Source organism: Lagopus leucura, unplaced genomic scaffold, assembly GCF_019238085.1.
Source record: "Lagopus leucura isolate 7727_CA_CO unplaced genomic scaffold, USGS_WTPT01 Super-Scaffold_100012, whole genome shotgun sequence".
In the NCBI taxonomy this organism is placed as follows: domain Eukaryota; kingdom Metazoa; phylum Chordata; class Aves; order Galliformes; family Phasianidae; genus Lagopus; species Lagopus leucura.
The window spans coordinates 18,011,605-18,025,851 of record NW_024962267.1 but is presented as its reverse complement, the minus strand read 5'-3'; the positions used below and the strand labels follow the sequence as shown (position 1 = coordinate 18,025,851).

Below are 14,247 nucleotides of genomic sequence, written 5' to 3'. Positions count from 1 at the left end.
CCACTTAACAAATTAATTTTTAAGGGTGAACCCTTTCAGGTTAGCGTCTGTCCCCTGCTTTTCCCTTGGTCACTCTTGCCTGTTTTCACAGCTTCATTTGGTTTTGAAAGCTTACGGAGCAGCGGGATTAAAACCAGAAATAATTAGTGCAGAGGACGGGTCTGGTTTTTCCCATCAGTTTCCATGACTCAAGCCGGTTCCAACAGCTTTGGGAGAAAAGCTGTTAGTTATTAAATTATTACCTGTAAGGAGAGCCAGCTGGAAGCTTTCAGCTTTCAACATTTTGATAAAAAGCGTCATAAAAATCTTGACGACAAAACTTCCAGCATTTCAACGACACCTTTTACATTTACCCATGCTTTCCAATGCCTTGTAAGAGCTATCGAAAGCCGCCCAGACCTGCATCTTGGGAATTTTGACCCCACGGTGACAAAAAAAAAAAAAAAAAAAAAAAAAAAAAAAAGTGCAAAAACATGAAGTGTTTGCTGTTCAGTGAATTCATTTGGACAGCCTTTGGGAAGTCACTTTCCATCTGGAGGAGAACGTCCACAAGGAGAGTTATAACGGTAACGGTGTAATTACGCAGCTATAGCTATGCCAGTCTATTTTCTGAGGCAGGCAAGCCAAGTCTAGTTGCTGAAACGTAGGCGTGGGAAACAAGAAGTCTGCTTTCTAGGCTCAGCTCTGAGCACTGCTCTTCATGGCCTTGGGCCAGTCCCCTAACCCTTCTGCCTATGCAAAATGAGAAGAGTTAAACTAACCCGCTCCTCAGATGTGGTGTAATGACTAATTGGCTAAAATTTGTAGCGCCGGTGAGGGAGTTATGAGCTTGGCTCAGGCACCTACAGCCTGCCACAAGGAGCGCGGGTAGGCACGGCGCAGGAGCTCCAGTCGGCGCATCCTGAAGCTCTCTGGCAACCGGCGTGGGTAAAGGATCACTCCACCGGCCCTCCGTCTGTGTGCCTACCTTCGTCAGTTCGCACCGCTTCATCACCTGCGCTAGCGTTTCCTCACTCAGGTGCCCACCAGCATCGCTGGTCTTTCTGGGAAGAAACGTTTCCTAACAGCCAACCCGGCCCCAGCCCTGGCACGCGTCGGCGCTGGTGCCGTGTGGGCAGCGAGCTGTCAGCTGATTGTCCTCAGGGAAGCACCGCGGCTCCCGCCCTTTCTCCACCACACACCGTGCGCGGGAGATGGGGAAAGCGCCGCGGAGGAGCTTTCGTTTTAATCCGGGTTTTCCCTCCTGAGCTCAAAGCCTGAAGGAAAAAAAAAAAAAAAAAAAAAAAAAAAAAAAAGCCAACCAAAAAAACAGAAATTACCTCACGTTCACTCCGAACGCCCAACTTCGCCCTCCGCCGCCCGGTGCCCTCAGCGGGCGGTGCGCGCGCGTGTGTGTGATTGTGTGTGTGTGACCGTGTGTGTGTGTGTGTGCGCGTGTCCGTGTGAGGCGAGGCGGCACTTGTCCTCTAATCGATTGCCGAGCGTGCTGAGCGGCCCCGCCGCGCGGCCCCCTCCCCTCGCGTGCCCCCCCCTCCTTCCATCCATTCCTCCCGGGTGAGGCGCGCGGGGCGGCGGCGCGCGCCCGCTCGGTGTGTGCGTGCGCGCGCGCGCGGAGAGCGATGGGGGGGGCGCGCGCGCCTGCGGGCGGGTGCGCGCTTGCGTGCGCCTCAGTGTATGTGCGCGTATGTGTGTGTGCGTGTGTGTGTGTGAGGGAGTGAGTGAGTGCGCGGTGCTCGTGTATGTGTGTGAAGGCGGCGGGCGGATCGGTTTCTCGGGGTTTGACCAGCTGTCCCAGGCTAACCCTGCTCTCCGAAGATGGAGGAAGTGCCGGCAGGATTACCCTTAGCGACCGCGCCGCTGCCTCAGTTTCCATAGGCGGCCGCGCACGGGCGCGGGGCGGCGGCACTAATAAAAACACAAACAAAAGGGGCATGGAAGTGATCCACTGCCTGCGCGGCTGAGGTAAATCTGCCCTCTCCCCGTGCCGTCCCTCCCTCTCTCCCCTCGCCTTCCCCCGGGAGCACGGGGGGCCCCGAGCCGAGCGCGGCCCGACTTGTTGCTGCTTCCCCTCGGGGACGCCGCGTCAGGAGCCGCCCCCCCTCCCGACCCTCCCCCGGCCCTCGGCTCTCCGGGCAGCTCTCGCTCCGCTCCCCGTTACTCGGCCCTGCCGCCGCCACCTGCGGCCTGAGGCGCGGCGGCCGTGCGTCGGGGGACCGAGGGAAGGAACGGGGGGAGGGGGAAAACGGGAGAGGTGTGTGTGTGGGGAAAGGGTCCTAAAGGGAATAGATGAAAGCGGCGAGGAAGGACTTGGATCACTTTGACAGGTCGCGGGGGGGGGGGAGGGGGGGTACCGGAACGGCTTCGGGAAGTTGGCCTAGGCTGCCCGCCCGGCGGTGCGCTGCCGCCCGAGCCCCCCCGCTCCGGTTGCCGTGCCGATTCGGAAGGAACCGGTGGATCAAGTTTTTCTCTCTCTCTCTCTGCTGGTTAATCGCATTGCTGTAGCACCGGCTGACCTCCCTCCCTTCCTCCCTTCCTCCCTCCCTTTCTCTCTCTCTCTCTCTCTCTCTCTCTCTCTTCCTCCCTCCCTCCCTCTCTCCCTTTTTGTTCTTCATCTTCCTTGAAAGTATGTGCCATTCCTGAGCGGCTCTCCCGCCGGCTCATCCCGCGCTGCCCGGCTCCGCATGCCCCACCTGTAAGTGCCGGGGCGGCCGCCTGGCCCCCACCTCCCCTCTTCTCCTTCTTCCAACTTTCCCCACCTCTCCGTGTCTGCGGCGTCTCTCCTTTCTGCCCCCTCCCCGGCTGAAAGGCCGAACCGCCGGGATTCCCCATCACAGCCTGAAAACGGGGAGCAAACTTTTCTTTCCTTCCCCTTTCTCCACTTTTAAGAAATAATAAAAAACAAACAAACAAACAAAAAAAAAAAAAAAAAAAAAAAAAAAGAGAGAGAAGAAAAGCCCACCCCAAACGGTGCTTTAATTTAGGTTACGGATGGTTCTGTGCCTTTTTTATTTTTATTTTTTTTTATTTTTTATTTTTTTTTTTTTTTTTTTTGTCTTCCTCCTCCCTTCCTCCCGTTTCTTTCCTTCACTCCATTGGCTGGGGTGCTCTTTCCCTGTTGCTTCTGATGCCTCTCTCTTTACTCAGTGTGTGCCTGCCTACCTGGACTAGGGGGAAGAGAAGGTAATTTGGGAGGGCTTGAGGAAGCAGCTTGCCCGCTTTGGAAACTTTTTAGGGATTTTTTGTGTGTGTGGGTTTTTTTGTTGTTGTTGTTGTTGCTTTTAAAGTCATGTGGAAAAATCAGTCACTGTAGAGAGTTTGGTAGCAGCCAGGCAGGTTGAAATTTAAGTGTTATGTACTGAATGCCTTGGGAATTTGATCTGCTTTATACCAAAGAAGAACACAGAGAAAAGTATTTATTTATTGGGGGAAAGGCGGGAGGAAAGCGAGTTGAAGGAGGGGGAGGGAAGTGGTTTTGGAGACAAGAAGTGAAGCTGCCTGTTTTCCAGTAAGTAATGGAGAAATTCCAGGAGCCAGGGCTAAATATACTTGGCGATCAATACAGAAATGGCTCATTGTGAATAATTTAGCTGCCTGGTGCAGTGAGAGTTTTGAAACTAAAGGCAAAAAAGAGGCCGGGGAGGGAGAGAGGAAATAAAATTCTCCTCTGGTCATGTTGGTTTCTTAACTTTTCCAGTTAAAAGAACATAGTTAAGATTATTGATTCCTTTCTGTCTCCTTATTTTTTTTCTTTTTTTTTCCCCCTCAATATATATCAAATGATAGCTAGGGGGTGTCATTCTATACAGTTACTTGGGTTTCTGGAAAGTAATAGCTTGTTCTGTGTCAGCAAAGCGCTTCCAGAAACTTTAAGATTGCTTCATGCCACAAAATGCATGGCCTGGGAGCATTAAGTGCCGTGTTGGGCCCCGTGTTGGGGCAGATCAGCGAGGTGAGGAGGAACAGGTGTGTGTACAGGTGTGTGTGCTGCTGTGAGGGGCTGGTGTGAGGCGAGGGCTGGTGGCAGCGGTCTGTAAGGGGCACCGAGGGGTTTGTTTTGGTTAGGGCAGAGCCCAGTCTCCTGGAGTAGGTGAGAAAAGAGCGATTGTTAGTAGTGCCAACTCCTGCAGGTCTGTTCTGGCTGAGAGAGCTGATAATTCGTAAAGCGTTACAATCCCTGCTTCAAAGAGACAAGTGGAAACTCGGAGTGGGGAAGCTAAAATCAGGTAAAAACGGCGAGTGGGGAACAGTGAAGGTTTTGGTCAGACCGAGAAGATCCCAGCACAGCCTGCCCAAGGGTCAGCAGGATTTCTCAGATCCTTTGCAGGGAGGGCTCAGTGATTTGCAAGCGAGCGCATGCACTACGCTTGTGTTTCTCTAGGCAATGGTTGCAACAGCAGCAAAATGGGTATAACTACTCAGGGCTCTAAGTAAGTTTAATCGTTTAATGGTTGATACTGACAGGTGTCTTTGAGGGTGTACTTTTCTGCCTTGCAGCACTGCACTTTGACTATGGAAGCAGAGGCTGCTGATGGATATATAACATGTAAGTAGTCGTTTTATTTGATTATTCTATAGCACTTTCTTCTCTCCCCGCTATCTTTCTGTAATGCGGGCGCCTGAAACTTTAGCTTCCTTCTGTATGGTCTTTGCTGTCAGATGCCACTGAATTAATGGCATTTAAACATAAGCTTTGTGTGTGACTGAAAGACGTGTGGGTATGGGTGTGTGAGTGAGCACCTCGCAGTTCAAGTATTTGCTGAGGATGAATGAACTTTGTGAGAGAGAGCACTCATTTTCAGAACCAGCAACTTTCCTTGCTTTTTGCTGTGCGTTTCTCCTGCTTTCTGTGTTAGGGCAAAATGTCTTATTTTTGAGAGCATTGTTTAACTGTCAGCTGACCAAAGGCTCCAGGGGGGGAAGGTCTGTCCTGCAAAGTAGGAATTCAGTCTCCTGCTATCCTCAGTGTTTGTAAATGGAGAAGTAGTACTAATTTCTGAGGAAACAAAGCAGTTGGACCAAGATTTTTGTTAAGGCTGTCTGTGAAAGACTGGTGATGGGAGGTTTGAGGGAGCTCTTAAAATCAGTCCGTCAAGTATTTCTTTCTGGCCACTGAGAATCTGGTGTTCACAGGCTTTGGAAGGCTCCCCTAGCAAAGGGAAGGCAAACAGGGGTGCAGGGAGCTGGCAAGGCATAGTTGTTAATCATCGGGTTGCTTTGCTGGGATGGAAACTTACGGGCGACTTATTTTGTGAAAGCAGGTGACAATGAGCTTTCACCCGAAAGGGAGCACTCCAGCATGGCTATTGACCTCACCTCAAGTACACCCAATGGGCAGCATACCTCACCAAGTCACGTGGCAAGCAGTAAGTCTCTTTTAAACGTGTTTCTCTCTGGCAGCGTTTTTGGGTTAGTTGGGGTCCTCGGCTCGCTTTCCTGGTCTTACCCGCTTCTGTAAGCTTTGCCAGTAAAAGAAGAGAAGGAACAGGGTAGACTGCTTGTTCTGTTTTCTCGTTCGTGCTGGTGTCTCATCTAGCCATGAACGGGATTACCAGTCTGAACTATCCCCAAGTGGCATTTGAGAGCTGGTCCTTACCTGTTCCAGGTAGGAAAACTCTGAGTTTGACGTGTGCTGGTTTTGTTTTGTTTCATCGGGTTTTGCAATCCAAATGGAAATTGTTGTTGCGTTATTTTTACTGTTTACTGTGCTTCCAGAAGCAGCTTGAAGCGACTTTATTTGAAAACAAACACTTCTTATTTACGAAAAGGCTTTACTCTGGTAAAAGTATCAAGTTGAAATATCTGGGTTTGAAGGCAGGTTGTATTTTACTGTTACCATTCAGAACTTTCAGCATCCTATTCATTACCTGAGCTTTGCTTTGGCGACTCCAGAGATGGCTGGGATAATGGGGAGTTTATGGCACTCTGCAGTTGACTCGCTAATGCAGTGAGAGGATCTTGATTGAGAGTGTCGAGGAGGAAACAGAAAATGTGAAGAGATTTGGGATACTGAGAGCGTCCAGTGCTCACAGGATGTTTACAGTTGTTTTTCACATGGTAGTACGCAGGTGAATAAATCTATTTGATACAGGATTCATAGAACTAGCATCTTTTCCTTTTTGTGTGTTTACTTTGAGTTACAAGGTTGCATTGAGGTCTTTACCTTAGAGTCCCTCAGTACTTGCATTAAAATATAACGTGGCAGGTGCTGCTTACAACATACTTTCAGAGGGTTCCTCTCTGTGCTGCGTGATACTAATTATCTTTCTAGGGTGTATGCTATAGAGATGGATGTATCTTGTGTATCTTTTTAAACTGACTGTATAGTATTTTCACCAAAAATCACTATAGAGAAAGCGAGTATTTAGGGTTGCCTGCTTTAAGGACGTGGTGTATTGCCTTCCGACTCTTCCTTGTTGAGAGAAAGACGTTCCTTGCCTTTAAGAATTTCTTCTTTCGTCTTGCAAATTATGAGTAAAGCACAGTTTTTATGAGCCTTTAAAACTGAGGGTTATTACGAAGATCTCCCAATTATATGCATGTTGCTGGAGAGTATGATTGCTAATACTCTGGACTGAACTTTATATGACAACCTATCATAATTCAGCATCTTCAGACAATTCCAATGCTGTTGCAATGGGATTCTGATATATTTTATTATGTTGTAAAAGTTTTACTACTCACTTTCTTCATTTTCTTTGTTTCCTTTTTATTAATGGGAAGGCTTCATTGGAAGGGGAAAAAAGCTCCCTGTTTTAAATCTTCTTTATAATCTAGACTAAAAACCGAAGTCAAATTAGGGAATAAAAAGGTCCAGGATGAAGTCATGCAAAAGTACTTGAACATATTCAATATTCTCACGTTCGTCCTGTTAACGTTTGAGCAATTTTTAAGCGTTGTTAGTTTGTGCAACACACATGATGATCTTTCTTTCAAATGTGTTTTGTGGTATCTCACAGGTGTCTCAATTGCTTTCATCCCTGCTGGCTTTGCGTTAAACACGCGTTGCTGCTGGAGAAACGAGGGGCTCTATCTGGGGTTCTTAAGCCACGCGTAGCTAGAGCTTCTGCAACTTGTTGTCTCTTATATTCTTTGCAGGCACAGGAATGTTTTGGAGGGAGGCAGTTTGTCTTAAGCATGGAAGGTTTTGATTACGGGTTGTTGGCTTTTGTGGCAGCTGCGAAGATGGTTCACTAAAGTTTTTTGGTCCAGTCTTGAAGCTAGCTTGCCTAGGCTGAATCAGCAGGCTGTACTTCAGAGCTTTCAGCCTGATGCGTGGGGAGCCAGAAGCCTGTTTAGATGTGGGAAGGTGAGGTGGAATGGCTGGTGGTAATACGACGTGCAAGTTCAGCTGCTGTTGCTGGACTGAGCCACTGTCCATCCTGCTGCAGTGCTGTGAGGAGGCCCATGAAGTAGCGATGTGCTGTAAGCAGAGGAAATGTAGTGTTGAGCACGGTTTAATTTCTAGCAGAGTTGCTGCTTTGCTGCTGGCCTGCTGCTATAGTGAAACCCGGGGCACACCGTTCCACCTGGGTAGGGTTTGCTGATTGATCCATATCCGCTCAGCTCCAGCCTGACATGTTTCAGTCCTGGCTCTGTTGCCAGCTGTCCCAAGGGAGCGGATGGCCCCGTTTCGCCGTGTGCCCAGGATATGCACCTGCAGGGTAGAGAGCTGCATTCTGACCTTTGTTCCTGTGTTCCGTTGACTCATTTTGAGCCACAGCTCTTAATTTAGCTTTAATTTGTGTCTGCCTCAAACAGAGACAAAACCATAAGAAGCAAATTTCTTGGATCTGTACCGAAACGACTGAGCAGTGCTCTCCCAGCAACAGTAAAATTATGCGTTAGGTAAAGAGTTTTGTGTTCATTAGCCCCTGGCAATTCCATGTTAGTAGGAGTTCTGGCTGGGCTACTGATGCTTTTGGGTTCTGTTCCAAAAGGTTTCAGGTTAAGTATTTTGGCTCGTGTTGGAGAGTTGTCTGCTGCATCCTCTAACCTATTATCATTTTCAAGTATCTAGACTGCATGTATAGGTTATAGATGGGGCTGACGCTCCATTTTCCTTGTGAATGAGGTGATCCTGAAAGATAAATCACAGCAAATCACCTGTCATAGCTAACTAATGATCTTACATGCACCTTACGGTACGCATCTGCCTTCAGCAGAATACTGTATGTATGTTGGCAGATGCTCTGCTCTAAAATACTTCATTGTAGTTTTATGTAAGCAAAGATTTAAAATACGTGTAAATAGTCAAAGTGAATAGGTTGATAGATCATCTGGCTTTCTTCTACGGCAAAAGACAAATAAGTGCCATGCCTGCTGATTAGGGATTATCTGTTTATATAGCCTCAGATCTGGAGGTCTGGATTTTGTTTAGAGCTTCTGTGGGGGAACGCTTTTGATGGGTGATGCTTGGCGATGGGTATCTAAGGCCTGCTCTATTAACTCCGTGTTGGTGCTGAATGGTTTGCTGTGTGGCCTGAAGCCATTTTCTGGACCCTGCAGAGTTCAGGGGAGTCAATTTAGCGCTCACTGAAGCCAACAGGACCAGGTTGCAGGTGATGTGGAAACTCAGAATAGGAACCGGCGTGCTAATTTAAAAGCTGATGGGGAATCATTATAAAAGAAGCTCCTAAAAGAAATAATTTCCAGCCACCTCCTCAAAATACCACGCTAAGTTCTTTCTGTAGTTATTAGGTATTCTTTTTCCCCTGGAGATTAACACTGGCTTAGAAGAGCATCCCCCCTTTGAGGCTGCATGGGCACACGTTGGTTGGTTGTCCTGATACCAAGTGGTCACTGTGTGTGGGGTGAAGGCTGCTTCTCTAGGACCGCTTGGCTGGTGTCCTATGGGAAGTAACAGCAGTCAGTGACAGAGGAGGCTTGCTCTTAAATGAGAGACTTTACAGTGAATGTCCTAGATAACTTTCTTATCTCTGCTTTCATAGACAAAAGGAGCCCTTAAACGAAATGGAGTCAGAACAATTTTAAGTATCAAACCCCACATCTGATGTTTGAAACTGATTAAAATTGTGGTACGCTTTCAAGATGTGTTTATAATAGTTCAGAAGCATTGGCAAGTTATGAGATAATTTATTAAGAAAATACTTTGGCTGACTCAAATGAGAAAAGTAATGAGGTGATTCCATTTACTTCATGGTGGGGAATGATTGCACTGTTGGGACAGCCGTGTCAAGTGTCAGTGATTTCTGTAACTGTATTTAAGGTCTGAGTCTGGTAAGAGGACTCAGGCAAGGTTATGCTAAGAAGTGGCCAATAGCATATTCCTGGCACTTTGATAGGCTGCTGGACTGACAGTGACACTCTTCTGACTTTTTGTAGCTTCAGAATCCTCAGTCTTCCTTGATTACTTTCATTTTTCAATTGCTCGCTGCCATATGAGCTGCTGTGAGTGGAATGTTTTGCGGTGCTGACACAGTGGTGGTACGCATCTGCATGTATAAAGAAACCTAACTTGGGCGTCTGTCTTTGGGAATGAAACTGCATAAGATCAGAGATTGCTTCGTGCCTCAGCTAGGCACCAAACGAGCCTTGCCATCTTCAGAATCTGTGGCCGAGGCAAGTAAGGCTGGACTTGATTTTGGATTTCTTTTTGGCTCAATATGTGCTTTTTCTGTGCATGAGGTGACTGAGGCTGAGCCTCTGCTTGAGGCTTTTCTTTAGTTGTGGTGGTTGGGGCTGGCTGGACTGGGCTGCAGGGAGAAACATGTTGGTGCTTTGCAGCAGTTACTCCCTGACACATGCACTGGTGCATGAAGAATTCTGGCAGCCTGGCTGTGGCGCTCATAAGTGCAGATTCAGGTCTCCAGTTCTTCCAAATATCTGCAGAGTGTGAAACACTGCATATGGTGCTAAAAACTTGGACTGGATTACCTCGTGATGCTGAGGGGTCTCTTTTGCCCCAAGTTTAAGGAGTAGGATAGGCAGAGCATCTCGGATATCTTTGCCTCAGTGCTGGGATGTGGACTTCTGTCAGTCTATACTGAAGTCCTGCAGCCCTTCTCATCTGGCTTCCCTACCTTGTCAGTGCGATGTTTAGAGAGCTCAGCTGTGGAATTTCATGGTGCTGCCTAAATACAGATGTACCAATCATTTCACAGGTTGCAGGGCGGTGAGCTAAGGTGTAAGAGATGAACTCAGTGTGGCAGAGAAATGGAAGAAGCAAGTGACTTTGATGCTTGCAGGAGAGTTTTCTTTAATTTAGTCTTTTAACCTCAGATACACTGAGAATTGCTTTTTTTGAAGCTTAAGGAGGGGGAAGAAAGATGAGGTGACGACCAGACTTCAAATTTTCATCCACACATAAGCAGCTGAAGTTCTGCAGAGTTGTTGTACAGATTTAATTAGAAAAATATATATATATATATATATATATATATATATTTGCTGGGATGCCTCTTGCTTTTATGTTAATCCACATCACATCAGATCCTTCACATTGGGATGGTTACAATCTTGAAACAGTTCCCATGATACAAGTTGCATGTAGATGAACACTAAGTAGTTGCAGCAGCAGTGTGGTTATTGTATTATTTTTTTTTTGTATTTGATGTCAGTGTGTCTCAGGCATTCCCAATGGAATCAGGTACTTGGTTGTAAAAACATTCCTCCCTTTTGGTGAGTGTTATAATGAGGGTGGAGTGAACCGATCAGTTAATCTCATTAAATAGGTTTTATTCATTCTGATGGAACTCTCTTGAGAGGTCACCTGCCAGAGCTTTGTTGCTGCACACACCTTTCTTAGGGAGCTTCTCTTATTTTCTGGGACTGTCAGGTTCAGTTAACTTTCCTTGGTACACACCCTGTTACAACACTCATTGCTCTTGGTAGCTGTGGAGTCAGCATGTTTTCAGTATTTGCTTATGGAATTTTGGTTCCTTTTCAGACACGCCAACAAAAAGAGCAATCCTTGTCTTCCTTGAAGCAGCCCTGTGTCAGCAGCTGTAGTGCTGGATACCACTTACAGAGTGTTCTGTCTTTCATTTTCCAGATCTTCGTGAAGGTCCTGCTTATATTGAAATTGAGGAGTGTTTTCTCTCCAGTAATCAGATTTTAAACCTTTTTTTCCCTATTTTCCTGTGGGCCATTGGCTCTCCTCGTTCTCCAGCCAAATGTGTGTTTTCAGGGCTGGGCTTTCTTAGTGGAAAGGCAGCTGCCTGTGTTGTCCCCGTGCTTTAGTGAGGGCAAGCACTGCAAAAAGGGAGTCTTGGAGTGATGTTAATTCTAGCCAAGAGGAAAAGACAACCGTCTTCTGCTTTTACTTCAGTATGCTGTGGTGAATGAAACTCCTTACGGGAGGTCTGCCTTGAGGCACCTCTGCAGAAGATTTAGGAGAACACATTGCTGCTGCTTTCAATTGTGATGAGGCCTGTTACCAGCCCGTGGTGCTGTGCCCATGCTGTGGCAAGTTGTCCCCTGCCTACATGCATGGACTTGTTTGGAGTCCCAGCAGCAGTGTGCTGCATCTCAATGGAAGGAAGCACAGCTGTGGTTACTGCTGAAAAGCAGTGAAGCTTGGCAGATGTGGCTCAGAGCTAGGTGACAGGAGGCCAGGTTTTCTTCCCCAACTCTTGTTGTTGTAAGGGAGTCCTTTCATGTTTTTGTGTTGCTTTTTTTCCCCCCTAATCACAGAGGCCACATATCACTTGGATTTGGATGGCATGTGTTGGACTTTGGGAAAAGTTGCTAAGGTTTTCTTGAACATTTAATTCCTACAGCCCCACGATCATACATGTACAGCAATACTTTAATACCAGTGTAGCTTATTTCCTGTCTCACACAGGAGATGCTGTGGTAGTCCTAAAGCACCTTATTTTGGTATGATTGCATTAGAGCAGCTGTAATTTTTTAACTCTTCTCACCCAGCTGAGCATTACCAGGTCTGTATGCTAACAGCCCCCTATTTACACCACACAGCAAAACGTGGCCTTGATCTGGAGCCAGCCCTACATTCTGGGCTCCTGCTGGCAGTGCTGTGTCAACCCGTGGCTCTGGAGAGCTCTAATCCCTCAGAAGCAGAGTGACATTGGCAGAAGCTCCTGCAGTGAGCGTTCCCTGGCTGGCAGGGTCACCTGCAAGCAGTGTTACAGCTAGGACACTGGAGTGTGTTGGAAAACCAGTGATGCTATTCCTGGTAAAGCATGGGGTTGATTTTTTTATTTATTTATTTATTTATTTATTTATTTTCCCCTTATTTGTGTGCAGATAAGTCATCTAGAGTGAACCAGAACCTCCTGTTTTGCTGTTGTTTTTTCACTAACTTTTGCTTCTTCAGTACCTTTGTTTTTTGGCTCTGCTTTCTGGTTTTTGGGTTGATGTTCCATTACTCTGGTGGCTGCTCTGGTATGGCCAAGCAGAGTGCGGAGGTGGTACGCTGTGTGCGTTGTGCTTGCTCTTTAGTTCAGAGCAACAATATAAATGTAATTGCTCTGCCTTCACGTGTGAAGAGAGGCCGTGAACCTCTCTCAGAGCTCCTCTGGTGTGCTTATGGATGCTTTGCAATGAAGCCACAGGTACCAGTCAGATCCCCTTGTGGGAGACACCTGCAGGTGGCTGGAAGTCAGTCAGTGTTGCTAGCACTTGCGTGGCTGTCCTGGGTGTGAGCATAGCTACTGCAGTAGGGCAGAGAGAAAGGGACTAATGATAATGATAATCTTGATGTTCTTTCCCTCACCGTCACTGGGCTGGAGGAGGTACTGTGAGGATTTGGCTCTACTCTCCTTGCCACAGCCTTATGCAATGAAGATAAAAGTCCCAGCTGTGTCTTGGTGCTGCTTGACAGCCCTTTGTCCTGGGGGCAGAAGTCTGCAGCAGTTTCCAAAGTAGGCAAGACACAGTGAAGCACAACGAATCGCCACCTTATCTTCCTGTCCTCTCTATTACTTTTTTTTTTTTTTTTTAAATGAGATTTCTTCACATGTAAGGAAGAAAGACAGGGCACACTTAATCTCCAGCCTATGGTAGATCTGGGGAGGGCTTAAAACCGAGGCGATGTTTTACCTGTAAAAGTCCGTATATTACTAAGTCTGAGTTTCTGATGAGGAATACTTTGCCATGTGTCCCCTTTGCTCTCTCCCACTTGAATAAGAAAAAAAAAAGTATTATCCTAAAGATATCTGTGCTCAGCAATAGGCTGAGGGCTTCTCAGCTGCTTATTAGCTGTGTTTCTGCTGCATTCCTCCCAGCATCCTAATTATATCAGAAAGAAGGGATGCTGTCCTGTTTTTCTCGGGGGGGTATCTGATCCTTTGGCCCATGGAAGTCAAGTTGGTGAGTGGCACAGAAAGCTGGCTGGAGAAGCTTGTGTTATGCCCAAATCCACAGAACTTTTTTTTTTTTTAATAATCACTTCTTGCCATGGGAATGTTTGTATGAACAATGAGAATTCACACTTACTGTCCTAGTGTCTAACTTAGTCTCTGGACAAATTATGAGTAATTCAGTGAGTAAATGTGCTCTCTTAGCTACCGGTGTATCTGTAAAACACAAACCAAGAGAGGTTTTGGTCACCGTACCTGGGTACTCTCTGAACTCCAGCAGCATGAGTTAAATATCAATACTTGCTCCTGTCCAGAGAGAAGCAGACAGAATGGTGTGAATTCCCGTATTTGAAAATGAAAGAAGTCAACTCTGTATGAAAACAGTGAGTCTTTTTACACAGAAGAGATATGAGGTCTATTCATCCGAGGAAGAGTGACTGTTCTCTTGAAGTCATGGATGGTTTGAAAGCTTCCAGGAAAGAGCCTGCAGGTTCAAGACCATATCTGGGTTCGCTGTACGGTTTGGGGAGAAGGAGTAGGAAAAAGAGAATGGGGTTTGGTTTGTTGTGGTGTTTTTTTGTTTTTGTCTTTTAGACATATCTCATGATTTCCTGAGAAATTGCTATGCTGCAGTGTACGTTTTGCTTTGTGCAGGTAATGCCTTCAGAAGGGTGGCAGGCGTGAATCATTAGCAGCTGTGTGTACCTCTTCTGTCTGTCGCGGGTTAAGGCTCCTGTACTGCATGCTCAGCACTGCGCTGAGGGGCCTCTCTCTGCATCTCCAAGTCTGTCATCATCTGGCCCCCATTTTCCCATGAACTGAAATATTTTGGAATGCACCTCTGTGCCTTGTGTTCACACCATCCCTTAATCCTCATCGTTCTTCAAATACACACATAGTGTAGACACGAATGTATGTAATAGTGGTTCTATCTCCCCAAAGTGGGTCGTCTTTACCAGGTGTTTTA

At 46.9% G+C, this 14,247-nt stretch overlaps 1 protein-coding gene across 5 annotated transcripts in view; it reads left to right on the top strand.

The window, feature by feature from the left end:
- Positions 1-1,735: 1,735 nt before the first annotated feature.
- The window catches only part of IKZF2 (IKAROS family zinc finger 2), a 103,546-nt gene continuing 91,034 nt past the window's right edge, over positions 1,736-14,247 (top strand). For 2 of the 5 annotated variants that reach the window (XM_042874565.1, XM_042874563.1), the window contains exons 1-3: positions 1,736-1,962; positions 4,495-4,543; positions 5,259-5,363. In XM_042874565.1, the coding sequence (XP_042730499.1) occupies positions 4,510-4,543; positions 5,259-5,363 (139 nt within the window). In that variant the 5' untranslated portion in view covers positions 1,736-1,962; positions 4,495-4,509. Of the gene's footprint in view, positions 1,963-4,494; positions 4,544-5,255; positions 5,364-14,247 lie in introns of those variants that run through there. The other 3 variants (XM_042874564.1, XM_042874562.1, XM_042874566.1) reach the window with 2 other exon arrangements.